The 17,476-nt window shown below is 39.3% G+C and overlaps 2 protein-coding genes and 2 long non-coding RNA genes across 5 annotated transcripts; 2 read left to right on the forward strand and 2 right to left on the reverse strand.

Moving 5' to 3' along the window:
• Positions 1-919: 919 nt before the first annotated feature.
• LOC123470081 lies at positions 920-3,291 on the reverse strand. The gene is made up of 2 exons (XR_006643572.1): positions 1,201-3,291; positions 920-1,129 (listed from the first exon to the last, which is right to left on the reverse strand). It is a non-coding gene; the product is annotated as an uncharacterized LOC123470081 (long non-coding RNA).
• A 2,282-nt stretch (positions 3,292-5,573) lies between these two features.
• Positions 5,574-7,672, forward strand: LOC123470020. Its single transcript, XR_006643386.1, has 2 exons — positions 5,574-6,355; positions 6,425-7,672. It is a non-coding gene; the product is annotated as an uncharacterized LOC123470020 (long non-coding RNA).
• Positions 7,673-11,211: 3,539 nt separating this feature from the next.
• On the forward strand, positions 11,212-12,764 carry LOC116917311 (transmembrane protein 134). Of its 2 annotated transcripts, none has more exons than XM_032922765.2 (5): positions 11,212-11,552; positions 11,708-11,817; positions 11,889-12,042; positions 12,118-12,221; positions 12,290-12,764. In XM_032922765.2, exons 1-5 carry the CDS (start codon positions 11,351-11,353, stop codon positions 12,362-12,364), a joined length of 645 nt encoding a protein of 214 aa, XP_032778656.2. In that variant the 5' UTR covers positions 11,212-11,350; the 3' UTR covers positions 12,365-12,764. The 2 variants fall into 2 exon arrangements, with proteins under 2 accessions (XP_032778656.2, XP_032778657.2); XM_032922766.2 differs by having other exon boundaries at positions 11,215-11,495.
• Positions 12,765-12,818: 54 nt separating this feature from the next.
• On the reverse strand, positions 12,819-15,559 carry LOC116917245. The gene is made up of 11 exons (XM_032922661.2): positions 15,083-15,559; positions 14,947-15,009; positions 14,688-14,870; positions 14,482-14,619; positions 14,240-14,420; positions 14,052-14,171; positions 13,788-13,954; positions 13,520-13,723; positions 13,417-13,456; positions 13,174-13,357; positions 12,819-13,115 (listed from the first exon to the last, which is right to left on the reverse strand). Exons 1-11 carry the CDS (start codon positions 15,365-15,367, stop codon positions 12,959-12,961), a joined length of 1,722 nt encoding a protein of 573 aa, XP_032778552.2. The 5' UTR covers positions 15,368-15,559; the 3' UTR covers positions 12,819-12,958.
• Between the last annotated feature and the right edge of the window lie 1,917 nt (positions 15,560-17,476).

Here is a 17,476-nt window from a genome sequence, read left to right on the forward strand (position 1 = left end):
TCAAATTTTTCTTTCTTCTCCCACTCTCGCTATACATTAAGCTGGAACGCTGCACGTCACGGTGATGACTTTCAATCATCCGCACGATGGCCTTGTATACGCCATTTTTATTTATACACGTCTACCGATGTAACGTGTCAATCTAGGCATCGCTTTTACTTTCAGTCGAAACATTTCGCATTTTTCACGCGCAGAACTTTCTGTGAGAACAGCTCATTAACCGATTTAAAATGCGACGAACAAAAAAATTAAGAAAGTTTCGTGTTTTATCGTTTCAAAAAAAAAATTAGACGTTTAATTGTATACCCTATTCGCTGGCCACTCTATGAAAATGCGGGTTTTATTTTTGAGTATCATAACTGGATTGCGACAGTTTTCTTGCGCTCTTTTTTTGTGTAGCAAACGAAATGATAAGAAGACGGCACGGTCTCGTAAGTCATGGTCGTGACAAGTTTGACTCTCTTGTTTGTTTTTTAAATTTTTTATTTCACCCCTTTCTAATTCGTGTTTCCCAAAGTCCAGTGCTGTGGCGTCCAGCTCGTGAGTTACACACGCCGTTCATTGTGGTCGACTGAATCAATCGCCCTTTTTATTTTCTTACAATAAACTGGCCGTGACGCAATGGGATTACACGACGTACCTTGACCAACATTCAAATGTTCAAATGAAGGAGCGGGAAATCAAATAAGAGTCTTCCTTTTCGAGGAAGAATCACTATATAACAGAGCTAGATCTTGTGACCTTCCAAGTCCATCCATACAAGAGCGACCTTCCAGCTCTTTTCTTCACCAAAAAAAAACAGAGATGAATTCAAATGATAAAAAAGACCTTGCCTCTTTTGAGATTATCTCCGATGGAGAGCAATAATGCGTGTAATTCTCACAGAAAAAAAAAAGTGAAGAAGAAAGGTTGAAAGCACTTCACTTTTTATGCTGTGTATGGTCTACATTAATTCATACTATAAGCCTCTTTTGTGTACATCATCTATAATGAAGCGAAGCACAAGAAGGTCGTGAGCCCCATGGCGGCATAGAGGAGCAGCGTTTGATAGCCAGCGGGTCTCAGGGATAGGACTGGGTCGTGCATCCGCGTATATACGTAACCAAGTTTTCCCAATTCCTCCCCTCTCCTAAGAACGAAAAAAAAAAGGACAAACAATAAAATTCTCCGCACGTCCTGAAAGAACGCCACTAACCTTACCTGGTCGCGGCCAAAAAAGTCATTTTCTTCTTTGGGCAGCAAAGAAAGAGAGAAAAAAGGGGGGAGAGCAAAAGCAACAGATAAACAAAATCACGTGACCAAGGTCGTGATGTCATGGACCATGGCAACGCGAGTCCCTTTTGTTTTCGGTTCGATTGTATAGCGACAGTCAAGAGTTAAAATCTATTGTTGTGTTTCGGTGATAGCCGGATCTTCGGTAATCGGATGGATTGCATCGACATTTTTTTGAAGAAGAAAACGCATCGGACAAAGTCGAAAGAGTTGTCTTTCCCTCCGTCGACCACCAACTGATTTACAGCAGCACTTCTTCTTTTTCTATGACGTCAGTAGACCTTGATGGTGGCGCAATGGTGTATACTTAAAAAAAAAGGAGAAGAATAACTCTCAGGTATCTGCGCGTAACGGACATTATCCTACAGGCAGATCGTAATCTCAAACCATTTACGTGAATCATTAGGCCAAGGCAAACTCTTCTCTACTAATTTCCCAATTTTCTTCAAATTTAAATATTTTATTCCGATTTTTACGACGGCAAAACATGAAACATTCTTTCCATTCGCCTCAGAAAATCAAGGGAAAAGGAGTTTGAATCGATAAGCAGAATATTTATACGCATAATTCTTAATGTATTGTATCAATCGTTTGTCAAGCGAATCGAACTATGATGGGACAAACGCGGCGAAATTGTGACGAGACGTCGTTCCAGCCATTTTTTTAAACTCGTTCTTTTCAAGAAAAGCCCTTTCTACAACTTAGTAGGAGCGAGGGGTACCACTTTGCAATGTAAAACTGCAATTATTCATGTTTATTTGTCTCCATTGGTTGAGCAACAAGTACCTGTCCGAATCGCAATGGCGCAAGGTTCTTGATAAATGCACAAGGCCGCGCAAGGCTGATTATTTGCTTATAAACAGGTCGCACGCTATCAGTGATGTTATATACGTGCACGAGGGACTATAATGGCATAACCGGCTCCCAACTGACATGGTTATTTTTCTATATTTATACACATCCCACTCTCTCTTGCGCGTTTCGGGGATTTTCTCATTTTTCTTTTCTTTTTGCTGTTCCACCTCCGCAAAGAGCTTCTCATCAATTGACGGCGAATAGCAAATGTCTATAACAACTTTGATGGGAGATTTACACACACACAAAAATTGCATGATGATGAGAGAATCACGACGCCACACAAGAGTAAGGGAAGGCCAGGATGAAATGTCGCACGGGCTTGCCGACCGTCGACGAATTATTATTAGAAGGTGCGGGCGTGAGTGCAACCATCGACATTGGCCCGTCATTTTTTTTTTGTTTTGCCCGTCCGTCAAAGCTGACGTGAAATTCTAATACCTTTCACTTTATGATTTAGGTTTTTTCTTGGTTTCTTCAAGACTCGTGTCAATTTTGTCTATACATTTTGCCTTTAGGCTTTGAATAATAATTTCGTACATGTTGTTTTCATTCCTTGTGATGGTGACGATAGTTCTCCTTTACTTGCGTGTTTTATTATTGCGTGTGTGCCCCGAAAATTGTTGATTCGATATTCAAATTGGATTGGAATTCGAGGACTAGGAAAAATGCGCACAACGCAGCAAAAATGTTTGACGAAGACTTTTGGTTTCCGACGTGAGAATATCGCCGCGCGTTTCGTGTCGTTTTTTTAATATTTTTCCTCGTTTGTCGTTTGATCGCGTGAGTTGCATAATGCACCGAATCTGTGCACGAGGACGTGTGCGTCCTAGAGCCGGTCTAAGAAATTGTGTTTTGTACGTACAAGGAAGGAAACATGCCAAACAAAAGAAAAAGTCGAACACTTCCATAACAAAATTCGGGGATTAAAAAACAAACAAACAAAAGATATCAACAAAAAGAACAAAAAATCACATGGAACATCATGTGGTGAATGTCACATTTGCACTGGGCAAAACCTAACAAAAAAAATCTTGTTGATGTCGCGACATCGCACCGCAACCCCAACCCCAGAAACCGCAAGAGTCAAATGAAACAAAAAAGAAAAAACGCTAACATTGTTAAGACTCTCTTCTAGCCTTCAGCCAAAAATTCGCGAATGCGATAAATTGGTGCGTCTTACTTTGGCCTTATGTAAGCGTACGTGAAAGCGGCGGTCAGAAAAATAGACAAGGGAAGCGGGTCACGCTATTTCGCATAGCAGCGTGTGGTCATTGTATTTGATTGAAGGTTTTTTTCATCATTTTCGGTCGCTCAATTATCAGCAATTTTGATGCTGTGGCGCCAGTGATGACTAACGTATAAGACATAACGGCCCATGTTTGTGGCGGGGCAATAGAAAACGAGTAAAGAATAATATAGACGAGCTCTCTTGTTTCGCGATTGGATCGAATGGCGGTCTCAACGACCGACCTTTGCCTCTTAGAAATCGGCCCAGCTTACACGAATTGCAGCGCGTTGCACGCGCACGAACCGACGATTTCCTTTTTTCTTTGCGTGAACGAAAGGAAAAGTGACTTGGATGACCAACGGAGCCAGAAAAATCTAAAAGAGAACAGGGAAAAAAAAATAGAAGGCAGATGACCACCGATGGTCTATCGGTGTGTCCCATCTTTGAACTTCATCGACGGCCAGCATGGTCCGCTGAAAAAATGCAGTCACGCTTTGATTGCGACATCTTTTTACATTCGTCGGAAGACAGACGTGACGCTTTGCGTGTAACTCGAAACAACAGCCAAGTGGGTCGAATTGAGTAAACGAAACTGAGAAAGCCAAATCGAAAAATCAAAATTCCATTTAATTTCTTCGAAACGCGCAAAAGCGTTTTTTTTTTTTTGCGCAATGCGATAGATGAAAAAAAAAAGACTGAAGGCGATCCTCTCGTAGTCGGAGGTTTGCCAAAAAAAAAGAGAAAAATCTCAATAGCACGGGCGATGTTTTGGGCTTGGGTGTGTGCCCGAATGGTCGTCGTGAAACCTTTTGCTCAAATGCTAATCAGCAAAAGAAAAAACAGGGGAGAAAAAAAAGGGGCGTTGATAGCCACTTTCCTTTTCTTTTCTTTTTTTTTTTTGCCAAAAGAAAAAAAAAACTTCTTGGTTATACAACAACAACAACAATAAATATAATTTCCTCTTTTGTCTTCTTTATTATGGCCACACGAGCCACTGCGCGAGAGTTTCCCGTTGGATACATTTACGCATGGCCGGCAATACAGGTTGGTCCAGCAAAGAAATATTCCGCTTGCGGTCATCGTCCACTCCATGTGGCCTTCACCTCTTACATTCAAAACGCAAAAACAAGAAACAAATTATGAAGGCCTTTAGCTGTTTCACAGTTTCCAATTTTGCTTTAATTCTGCCTTTCCCACTGTTTAAATTGCTATTTTTCTTGTGTGTTGCCTGCATCAGTTGATTAATTATTGAGTGAATGTGTCTAGCCATGCAATCCGAACTGAAATCGATATCACCGTGAGCCTAACAAACCGGATCGGTTAAAAAAAAGGCAGAGGGAAAAAGAAATAAGAAAAATATCAGAAAGTTTATCGGTGTGTGATTGTAGCGCTTGTTTTTCTCGATCCGTATCGAATGCAAAGAAGGGCGGACACGGGCTATTTCTTATCGAAGTCTTTCTTTCTTTCCCCGATATGTTTATATTTTTCTTTTGGTTCAGTTTTCTTTCATCGGCATGCAATGCAGCACGCCTGATGCCTGTGAGCGTTCAAATGTGGCAATAAAAATCTGTCAGCCATCACACGTCGTCCGTTTCCAAGTGTAACAAAACACACGAGCCGGACAAGTATACACTTAGTAAAACCGAGTATCCGTGACGTAGCCAACTGTCAGATGACAATTTCTAATTGATGGACATTGGTTTGACGTGTGAATTAACATGCGGACAAAGGCTAAAAAAAAAATTTGCACGTCTAGCCTCTTTAATTATTGGCAGACAGCCGTATTAGACTGGGCAGATCTGTCAACGTCATCTCAGGCGACGATGAACTTTCTGTCCGTGAACAATCGTAATCCACGCGCTTTTCTCTTTACATTTTGACTCTATTCAAAAAGAAAAAAAAGGCAAATGCGATGGATGATGATGAGAGCCGCCTTTTGCGTGTGTCGGGCATAGATAACAGTGCACGGTACACAAGTGCATTTTCATACGTCCTTGGCCCCCTCTCTCTTCTACACTCCAGGCCAGATAGTGTGGGATGACCGGTCGCTCCGTCTATAAACACGTCGTTGTGTGTATATCGTGCATGTCCTACTCCAGCCCGTTGGTTTGATTTGCTTTTCTTTTTTTTTTTTTTTTTTTTTGTTTCTTAAGAAAAAAAAAGGGGGGAAGGCTTTTTATGTAGCGACCTCGCCATTAACTTGTTTCTCGTTGCTGATTTCCATGTCGGACTGACGTCAATCTCAAAGAGAAAATAGATCTTTTTTTTCTCTCGTTCTATTTTGTACGTGAATATGAAAGAGAATCGAAAGAATGGGAAGTTAGCGCACGGGGAAATTGCAAGTTGAAGGGCGGACACACGCACGGGAAAAGTCGTGCTAATCTAGCTACTGTTGTTACAGGTTCTCCAGTTGTTATCGTGTTGCTGTCGTCATTGTCCATGTTGCCCTTCTTTCACCAGTTTGTCTTTTTCCTTTGCCATTTTTTTCTATTCGACATTCGTCCCCCTTTGTTAGCCACACTCGTACCCTTGTTTATTCACAATGACTTTTGCACGATAGAATTGATCAGACCTTCCATCGCTCTAAAAAAAACTGTAGTTTTCATGTCACATACCATCGAAGCTAAAAAAAAAAAAAGAGAGAAAGAAATGAACGACATGCCAAGAGAAAGGGGAAAAAAAGAAAATGCGAGAAATTTTACGCGAACGAGAAGGTCGCGACGCTTTGCCAACCAAAACGCTCGGAATTTTTCTTTCTTTTTACAGCATATTTCGCTCGTGTAACTAATGTGCTGCGTGTCGCTCGTATACTTTCTTTCGCATAATTCTGCAAAGTCATTCCTGTCAATGGTGGAAATCCCAAAATCTTAGTATCGTACGGTGGCCGCCAAAAGGTCGGAGCAAACACACCTTGAATAAAACTAAATGCACATTTTTTTTCCCCTCACGTCTTACGCAACAAATCTATGAATACAGCTGTATGTGCAAACAGTATAGGTGAGGCTATATTTCAATATTTGACGTATATCTCGAAGCAGAACTAAAGATCCTATCATTATCTTTGAGATGGTTACCTGTATCCACTGTCATTGATGATTTGCCAAGCGCACCTGGATGGATGCAGGCGTCGGACCATATCCGAATCCTGCAATGTGTCTTCAACGACCTTCGAATGGACAGAGACGGATTAAAAAGGAATGTTTTCTGTACATGCACGCTATTCTCACCATCAGCCTTGAGACTGTGTTTTGGTGGCTGATTATCACACTATACTGGTGTTATGGGTTCCCAAATGATTAGGGAAGCCACGGAGGTTGTTGATTACAAAAGCAAAGAAGACATTTCTATTGGAGGGTCTTGGGGAAAAAAAAAAGTGAATCACGTCTTCACATAAGATGATGAAAGAAAAAAAAAACTGGGACCATGTATGAGCATTCGTTTTATTGTTTTTGAGTGATATAAGAAAGGAGGGGTGCGTCAGTGCCAGCTAGAGACTAATGAACCTATTTTTAAAGCCAAACTTTTTTTTTTTTTTACATCCGCTCAGATGGAGTGGATGATTTTTTTTTCGACTATTCTGTGTTGTTAATATCCGCATACTAAAAAAAACCATTTGGTTGATTTTTTTTTTTTTAAATGGGAGGTAGTTTGTATTCGTCCTTCATAAATCTCCATAATCGTGCCAACATTTGTTCCTGAGTTAAGATCTAAAAAAAATATATATGAAGAAAGTTCATTCTTTATGAATTCCTTTGTTGCATCATTAAACACCGTTTATGGGCAATTTTTTCCACCAATGAAAACATAAAAAAAAAATCTTTTCTTTAACCTGAAACTAGGAAGGTTTTCTATTAAAACATTTCGAGTCATCCTCTCTTTTATTTCAGGGCCATGTTTGTACATGTTCTTTTCAGTCAACTATGTGACGTTTGAAAGAGTGCCCTTTGCTGTTGAAGCTAGTAACCTGATCTATTGTCTCGATGGTGGTGCAATCAGACGGATTACCATTTTTCTCTATTGGCCTCGATTCCGTGTTGGTGGCCGAGGTCGCTTGCCCAGCGACACAGTCATCAATGTCGCGATGCGGCTCGAGTCGTCGGCCACTTGACGGATGGCAGTCGTGTAAACGGGAGCTCTTGTACAATCCATAAATTTTTAAAAACATTTTCCTTTCAAGTCTGTAAAGCCATGTCCTTCTGCGCAGCAAAAGCGCACTGGGACTTGGTTGATAACAAATCGATGTTTGGCACCTTTTATTTTTGTCAGCTCATTGTGTAAACAATTTTGTTCGAGAATAAAATTTGTAGGGTTTCAGCCACTCGCGCTGCTCTCACTGATTAAAAAGTTAACGAGTTGTATGAAGATCAAAGATGGTTAATAAAGAACAAAGCAGAAGCGTAGCAATCTTAACAACTTCTACCAGTTCGCATGGTGGTTCTAAGAAGTTTAAACACACGCCCTCAGATAACGCATATACGTCTTAAACTAGACGTATATACCACACACAGCGCTGACGCTCAAGGTGGCAAACAAAGGGCTAAAAGTGGTAAACAAAACTTTTATTCATCCCTCGACGATAAGCTACTATACACGCGGTGCACCTTTGTGTAGTGTAAACTAAGTGGTATTACATTTTTTAATATACCCAAACCTTGAGAGATTGTATTTCAGTTGACCTATTGCTTAAAAAAAAAAAACTATTTTTGGATTATGACCCTGCTGATCGACCCACTCTTTATCGACTATTTTTCATGATGCTTGTCTGCGAAGGCTACGTGTCCTTTTGTCAAGTCTTTTGAAAGTGTGCCTTCTGACTTTTATGGAGCTGCGCGCAGGTGTGCTAAAGCCAAGGGTCTTTTCATTTGATTTCTTCAACTTTTGGATATAGTGTGGATACGGGTAGGCTCTATAGACTCATTGTCCCGGATAGACTCGAAGGGTAATTCCATTTCTTCGTCTCCTGAAATTCAAGAGACCCTGATATCAAGAAATGTCCTTCTAAGCCGAACACAATAGGGCATCCACTGTCCTCTTTTTTTTTTATTTTTATTTTTTTTTCCGATTGAATTCTCGTTATACTGATGCTGAAATACCGCCACGTTGACTGCTCGCTCTGGTACATTGAATCGTTCTGCCGTAAAAATAACAAGTATACAACACACAAGTAAATCGTTTGAAATGCACTGTACAGCATTCCTGAGCACCGGTACAGGTGTACAGTATCGTACGTGATGGACTTTGAGGTCATCCCAGTTTAGGTTAGACTACTATATTCGGGGACTATATATAGTGGTCTGGTGGTTACAATTTTCTTTTATTTGGGTCCCGAAAAAAAAAATGTAGACGAAGTTTCTTTCTTTACGTTTACCTGTAGTGGCTATACGATTGTGGGTGCATTGTTTCCAATTGGCCTTGAAGGACGGTCAACATTCGCCCACACAGAGCCCGATCGATGTGATAATTGTCCATTCTTATGCTACCCGCATGCTTATATTGTTGAAATCTAGACAAAACAAGTCACGTTGACTTTATTCTTTTTTCTTTCTTTTTTGTTTTGCAAAAATGGATGTAAAGCTTAGATTCAAATGAATTTGCCTCACGTTCCAAAACCGATTTCCCGCTTAAATGTATCTACATACACGTACACATTACATGGTATGTATTATAATAGTTGCCCGTGTTAGAGGAGAGAGAGTAGCACGTTTTCTTCTGTTTCGCGATCAATAAAGTTACATTATCTTTTCTTGTTGAACTCGATATTTTTTGGGGGCAGAGTCAGCGCCGTCACACCAGTCCGATAAGCATCGACGCCCAACACTTTCCAGTTTCGGCAATGCTTATTTCTTTTTTCATGTTCTTGGCAAAGAGAGCAGGGCATAGTATTCGCGCCGCGACCTGCATGGCCCACTCTTTTGTAGTGCCTAAAAGATTTCTGGTCGACATAGAAGCCACAGTGGCTCATAAACGAAGTAATAGAATTTGAAATCCGTCGAAGAAGGAAAAAATCCTTGAACTCTGAATGACTATTCGGCGTTCTATGCGCGCCCTTGCCGTTAGCTCGTGTTTCAATTGTTGTGTACAATACGTGAGGTAGCGTGAATAATCAAAACCGTATATGTAGATGACTTACCGTGATTTTCAGTGTCTTTGCTGTTATTTTTTCTCATTTCTCGTGCGGGTCATCTCAAGGTTGTTTTCGCAAATGGGCGCTATACTTTTATGCTGATGTGATCCTTAAACGGGCAAGATGGACAAGCAATGGATGGCATTGGATCTTGTCAAAAAGCTGTGGGCCGATGGGTCACGAACGATAGCCCAAAAAGACAACGTTTGCGCAAAAATTTTAAAAAGGAGCTGACTGATTTCATCTACCTGGATGAGACGGCCATTGTCAGAACGTGGAGCAGAATACGAATGAGTTGACAAAATTCTTTTCGAAACAGAATTAAAGAAATAGTGTGCTCTAGTGTTTGACGGCCTTCACATTTTTCGAGGCCAGTATAGCAGTGTATCCGTCGAGATTGTATCTGTTGGATCCGAATCCCGAAATGTATGCATGTTGCGTACCATTTCACCCCAACGGGAACATGTTGACTCTTACATATAGAACATAAATCAGTTGCGTCAGCTGTGCTATGCATATGCACTTTCCAAAAGCTCTTGGCCTTCTCGGCGTCCACTTGGTAAATTAGCGCCTTTGGTAGTTTAATTATATTCGTTCCGCGTCTAATCTAGCCTTTTCCGAGACGCAAAATGACAATTTCGAGTATCCCCGCCATAGCGCCGTCGGACCCGATCCCATTATAAAAACTTCAACGAATGAGCGTTTCGAATAGTTTATAGTATTAAAATGTTCCATAGCTATCACGAATTCCCCATGATGAATACGAATTTGCAGCCACTTGCGCGTGATTATGTAAAAGCCATGCGTACTATACTAGGGGTGGGGGGTTGCCAACCGCTTTCTCTATCTAATACGCATATAGTGGCCATTTTTTCTAAAGGCGATCGTTTGCTATGACCCAAACGACCAAACCCCACGCTACGCTTTATGCCAACAAATGAAATTCTGTTTACCAATCACGATTTGCCTGAAAGGAACCAAAAATGTCGTGAATCCCTTGAAAAATAGCCTTGCATTAAAAGTGCAAAATCAACGTTAATTCGTCAGACAATTCAACATTCAACAATGTTGCGAAACCCTTTTTTTTTTAAACAACCTTAACACCGTTCTTTGGCATAAAGGGTGTTATAAAAATAAGAAAAAAACTAAAAAATAAATGGAAAAACAATCGAGTGTGCAATGGGTGGTTGAGCAGGTGGGTCGCTTCGCGCTTATGCCGTTCCCGTTCCCCGTTATGCGTTTTTGTGCCTGTACCTGTTTGCTGTTTTTGTTTTCGTCTGTCTTGCCATGGTCTTGCTGAAGCTAATGTCGATTTCGGATGGCTGCACTCGGTGCAGTAGCCAGTGCACACTGGCTCGGAGCGAGAAGGGTCATGTGACGTCATGCACTCCACCGGGTTGTCAGAAAATAAACGTTACACTGACATTTTTCACTTTTCGCCCTGGAGGAAGTAGCAGACGAAAGAAAAAAGGCTCTATCACTAAACAACACACTCTAAATTCGTCTGTAGAATTGACTGCACCGCTTGCACTGACTAAAAGGTCGGGCAAGAAAGTGGTTTTGAGTGCCTCGGGCGGTGCCGGAGTGCCACTGGAACGTACAAATTCGATGCACCGAAAAGTGGATTGCACTAAGATTACCACTGAAAACTTTTTTCGGGGCAATTGCCAGTGCGAAAGTGCGCCATCAAATCGACATAAGAAAACGATCCGGCATCGCTGGGGAGGGACCCCGCCTACTTCATTCTCCCAACAGCCCACCATCAATATTTGTGGCATTGAGTTCTTCGTAATCCACCAATGTGTGGCTTTTAGTTACGTTGAAATCCCAAATTGTGTTATTTATTTGGTTATACGTATTGTAATATTATGGCAAAAAAGCCATTCTCAATTGATGATGCTTTTGATGAAAATCTCGACGATGTGGTGGTACGCGTTTACGGCAGCACAACTGTCGATAAATTGGCGTTCAATTCACGAAATAATAGCGGCGTGAAACCTGCATCTAGTGAAGGTAGTGCACGAAGCAAACACTTGTATTCATATTCAAACATCTTTACTGATACACAATGTATGTAAATGTATCAATTTGCTAGTAGATATTTATCCCATGAACAGCTGAATTAGAAAATTATTTCTTGATTACTACAATTGTTTAATTGTTGGGTGCATGTTGTACTTATTTACTCATTAAAAGAAAAAAAAATTTTGTGGGTTTTCTGTCAGGTGTTGAAAATCAAATTACAAACATAAACTCATCAGCAGTTCCTCATGGCACACATCCACACCACACCCCAGTATTACTGAGCATTCGAACAGGAATCATGCAGGATGACGTAGGCTGAATTTTTCATTGGTTTACCTTCTGTCACATTGAAATAATTATTGCTTTCTCCCTGGTACACAGACTGCATCTAAAGACAGTGACTCCCTTATTCATGAAAGTTACCAATACTCACCATCATACTTTGATCCAGACAGAATTTGGTGGAAACATCCTCGTGTCAAAGAAAATTGGAAAGTTGTAGCTACTGCCTTTGCCCTGGTCATTATTGGATTGGGTAAACATTTTATTTCTATGAAAAAATTACCCTCCATTAAATAGTGTGTGGTAGTAACATGCATTTCTCCTTCAGGTTTATTGGTCACAGGGATTACTGTGTTGATACTTCCATCAGGAGGAGTTCAAGGTTTAGTTTTTCTTATCATAGGAGTGATTTGCTTTATTCCAGGAGCTTATGTAAGCCATACTTGCATTCAAACAATCTAGAAAATGTTATGACATAATTGCTTTCTATTATTCTACAGCACATTGTCTACATTTATCTTGCCGTCAAGGGAAGGAAAGGATATAACTTTTATCATTTGCCTCTCTTCAATTAAGACCTACAAAAATCCGATTATGAAATATCCCAGATGCTGCCCCAACGTGCCATATTGGGGTGTTACGTGTTCTCCCTCGACACTCACCATTCGGCAGAGCTAGCTTTTTGTAACCGTGTACAGTGATTCATCGCTTCCTCTTTCATAACTCTCTAAGTTTTTTGCTCAACATTTGGTTGTACATATTGAACCTCATAGCTCGGTTTTCTTTTATTTGCATTTTTTGTCTCCCCAGAATTTGGACCATTTCACTTCTGTGTTATTACAATTTTTTTTTTTTTTTTTTTTTTGTACTTACTAGGACATTTTCACTCTCAGATGAATCTCGTTTTTATATTTGGACGTTGTGTTTCTGCCTGGGCAGAGTGTACAGAGTACGAAAATACAACGAAAGCATTTTCGTCGTGTGTATGTTCTTAGAAATTGTACAAGTGATGTAAACAATACCTTAAACTTATGTTTTTTCTTCGTTTAATAGATATTAGAATTATTTTCAAATTAAAATGGAGAAAATAGGTTGTATAAGCAAGTTTTTTGTGAAATTATGAATCTTCCCACATCCGCGTAAATCAACGATATAGTCGCTGATCGTTATCACGCATTTCCAAACTGAGAATAATTTGGCCTGTGAGAAGCCATTTCGAGAAGGCACTTGTCAGGATGGTCGTTCCAGTCCACGGCGGAAAGTTTAACGTTCCGACTCTTCTCTACTTGCTTCAATTCCCATTTTTTGTACTCCAGCTGAGACTCTCTAGAAAAGTAGCACTTTTTATAGAAAATCAAAAGCATAAAAACTTTAACAGGCGTACCTCTGTTGGCTTGTACCACAACCCCATACTTGAATAGCTTCCAGTCTATACGGTATTTTTCTATAGCTCAGGCGCGAAAATTCTTTATCGATTTCAATGCAAGGATGTCGGTGATCTGTACCCACTTGGATTCCAAAAGGATATCCACGAACGGAGGTATTGTAGTACATCATGCTTTCGCCACCTAGTAAGAATGAACTAAAGATAAGGCCAACAGGGAATTCTGAACTGGTAAAATCTTACGATCGATTACTCGATATTCGGGAGTCAGCTGAACGGTGATCTACAGGTAATCAGTTAGATGCTTTATCGATTAGTTCATACTGTATCCTAGTTAAAATAATACTGTATTAGGTGTTCCCCAAAATTGGATTGATTCCTTCCATGCGAGATCAACAGCCAAACAAAAAATGCGATTGCCCTCGGCATGTAGGAAGGAGACAGTAGGGCCACGATAACCCATTACATGGTGCTCGAATCGGTTTAATGATAAGCCGTCGTTATCACTATTGTACAGCATCGTCCAATTGGAAGGGCTGTGTGAAGCAAGCTAAACGATATCATGCACCATGCTATAATTAGTGTTCGTATGCAATTATTTTACGCTTAGATACCATTCGAGATATGAACGTGTGGGGATCCATTAAAACAATTCCGTTGATGGACGGCGAGCTAGGAAGTGCAGGAACGGGACGCGTATAAACCAATGGAAGCGTACACCCCAATAACCAGATTTGCATCGGGTGAAGTCTTGTCTCAGAAATCACTTGTTCTATGTCAGCTGAAAATTAAATGTAATTTTTTTAATAAAAATGGTTTCAGATGAATGGTTGAATTGGAACTATTTTGGCACTGAAATTACTTGAAGAGAATCGTACCCTGAGATTGATCTGGCTGCCTTTGTAAGGAAAATTCCGTACCGATTGGAGAAACGGGGCTGCAAGGGAAAAGAGACAAACTATCTCGACGAGTTGTAGCCAACACCGGGGTTTCTATATCTGTAAATGTATATTGTTAAATTTGTGTTTTAAGAAAAATCAAAACAAAAAAGGACCAGCATTCTTACTCGTTGCGAGATCAGTGTCGTGTTCAACTTCTATTTTGGCTTCCCGGTTCTGCTGTAATATGCGAAAGCCAACGGTCAGACGGTGGACAAGGTGACGGTGCATCCATGTCACAACTCGAGGGCAATTTTCTTGTACCCAGTGAATGACATATTTTGAGCTAAGGGAGCTTTTACCATGAAACTGTCAAACAATTTTCGAAATTTACATATTTCTACACTACCGAGAATGCAATTTATCGTACCATAGCTGTTATAACCATTTGTATAACCTCTTCGCTGTGTTCCGTAGAAGTTGTGGTTCCTAACGAGAGCTGGTAGCACGATTGAAGAAACTGGCTAACATCATCATGGCTTAATGCGTCATCTTCACTCGCAAAAATCTAAAACAAAATGTGAAATCAAATTAAAAAAATAAAATGGAAACTCTAGCAGACTCTGTGTATCAAACCTGAATATAGAATGTCAGCAATGGTTCTTCTCCAATTAGTTGTACTATTTTTTGTGATCCCATAACAAACTGTTCTTTGGAGAGTACTTGCTTATTAGGTGACTTCTTAGAGTTCTTCCCCAGTTTGGAAAAATCTCTGAACAATGCCTGACCTAAATGGACACAGCCATGGCAAACATATTTCTACACGAGAAAACAGAAAAATGAATGGTAAGCATTTTTTTGGGATGCTTTCCTTTAAGATTATGAGCCACCATACACAAAATGTGCTGAGAGATATTCCATCCTTGGTGTCTTGGTTCTGTGTTCGTATTATGAGCTCCTTTAACAAGTTAGAAAGAAGGAATGTTTTTACTTGATGGCAAAAACTAAGTTAAAAAATACCCACAACTAACCTTAGCAAGTTTAGTAATTCCATCTGGTTTTGAGCTGGAAGCAACTCCTGATTCAGGGTATGAAGAATCAACGCCTGCTTGCTTGTTTACAGAATCTCTATCACTGAAGCTGGATGTGATGTTGGTTATTTGACAAGCAAGACCATGATCACCTGCTTCTTCTTTAATATTTCGTTTACTTGACGGAGACAAAACAGGCGACTTGGCTTTTAGAAAATCTCGTAACGTCCCCAAATGACTTCTATCATCTCCATCTGATTCGTCATGACTGTGTTTGTTTCCCATTATTTGATAACACAAAAAAATGACAGTCTACCAAGGTAAACAGTTTTTGACAAACTTTCACGAATAACAAAGTAATTGATTCATAGGCAAATCATACAGATCTGTCGTTGCAATAACGATTGGGGAATTCCAATGAAGTATCACGTCAAGCGAAATTCAGGGCTACTAGTCCGAGTCCCAAAAAGCCAAAACACATTCACGTGTCACGTGATCTCGCGTTGTCGGATTTCTAAAAATAAAACAAAACAGCATAGAAAATATGAACCAGAGGAATAGAATACTAATACTTTAGAATACACTAGAAACCATTTCTTGGCGAGTTGAAGCGGCTCCAAACAAAGTATGAAACGTCGTTCGACCCACATTTTTAAATAGACAACTCTTGTTCGCTGATTAACCCAGGTTAACCGTTTATTTTGGTAATTTATAGATAACTTGCAATCTCATCAAGGATTAGGAAGTCACAGTTGAAAATCGAACGAGGGATTTAAATAGACTTCGCCAAAAAAGAAAGAAGGAGTCTACTAAATATTGAATTTTTCGATCGATTGTTATACCATCCGTGAAAGAAACCAGTAGTTAAGCCAGCTCGGAGCTGCACAGCTGTTTCATTTGCTTGCGGCGTCGATTAAGGATAGCAGCGGAAGTGGAAGTTGAAATTACTTTGCTGATTCTTTGGAATTTGAAAAAGTTTTTATTGTTATTCGACGTAAATTTCTTCACACAAAACTAAATTCACACTATTACGTATCATCTTTAATAAATCTTGCAATTATTATGCCGAAAACCTGTTCTGAGAAGCATCGAAACTAAACTATGAAAATATTTTAATGAGAGCAACGCGTTGCATTTCCATTTCACACTTCAATATAAAATGATTATTCGAAAAATAAAAAAAAAGATATATTCAAATGTAACCTGTAAATCAATTGCCAACTATTTACTGTGTAACTTGTTTTCTACGTTTTATTCAAAAATTATAAGCCCTGTGATGAAATAAACTCCATATTTGTGATTTTCGTTCAATTTTCAATCGAAATCATGTAGTTTTAATCAAATCTAAATTTTGCCAAAAAATGAAAAAATGGGAAGGGTATAGCCTTCCCACTTTTGTGAAAATCTGCTAAAAATGACATCTGCTAGAATTGAACAAAAATCACACAGTTTAATCAAAATTGAACGCTGATTGTGATAAAGTTGTTTGTTTTCTCGTCAAACAAGCCATTTTTAATAAACGGAAACAAAATGCTGTTAGCGAAATCATATGGGTTACTTGTTTTCTACGTTTTATTCAAAAATTATAAGCCCTGTGATGAAATAAACTCCATATTTGTGATTTTCGTTCAATTTTCAATCGAAATCATGTAGTTTTAATCAAATCTAAATTTTGCCAAAAAATGAAAAAATGGGAAGGGTATAGCCTTCCCACTTTTGTGAAAATCTGCTAAAAATGACATCTGCTGGAATTGAACAAAAATCACACAGTTTAATCAAAATTGAACGCTGATTGTGATAAAGTTGTTTGTTTTCTCGTCAAACAAGCCATTTTTAATAAACGGAAACAAAATGCTGTTAGCGAAATCATATGAGGTTACTTGTTTTCTACGTTTTATTCCAAAATTATAAGCCCTGTGATGAAATAAACTCCATATTTGTGATTTTCGTTCAATTTTCAATCGAAATCATGTAGTTTTAATCAAATCTAAATTTTGCCAAAAAATGAAAAAATGGGAAGGGTATAGCCTTCCCACTTTTGTGAAAATCTGCTAAAAATGACATCTGCTGGAATTGAACAAAAATCACACAGTTTAATCAAAATTGAACGCTGATTGTGATAAAGTTGTTTGTTTTCTCGTCAAACAAGCCATTTTTAATAAACGGAAACAAAATGCTGTTAGCGAAATCATATGGGTTACTTGTTTTCTACGTTTTATTCAAAAATTATAAGCCCTGTGATGAAATAAACTCCATATTTGTGATTTTCGTTCAATTTTCAATCGAAATCATGTAGTTTTAATCAAATCTAAATTTTGCCAAAAAATGAAAAAATGGGAAGGGTATAGCCTTCCCACTTTTGTGAAAATCTGCTAAAAATGACATCTGCTGGAA

Source organism: Daphnia magna, linkage group LG2, assembly GCF_020631705.1.
Source record: "Daphnia magna isolate NIES linkage group LG2, ASM2063170v1.1, whole genome shotgun sequence".
In the NCBI taxonomy this organism is placed as follows: domain Eukaryota; kingdom Metazoa; phylum Arthropoda; class Branchiopoda; order Diplostraca; family Daphniidae; genus Daphnia; species Daphnia magna.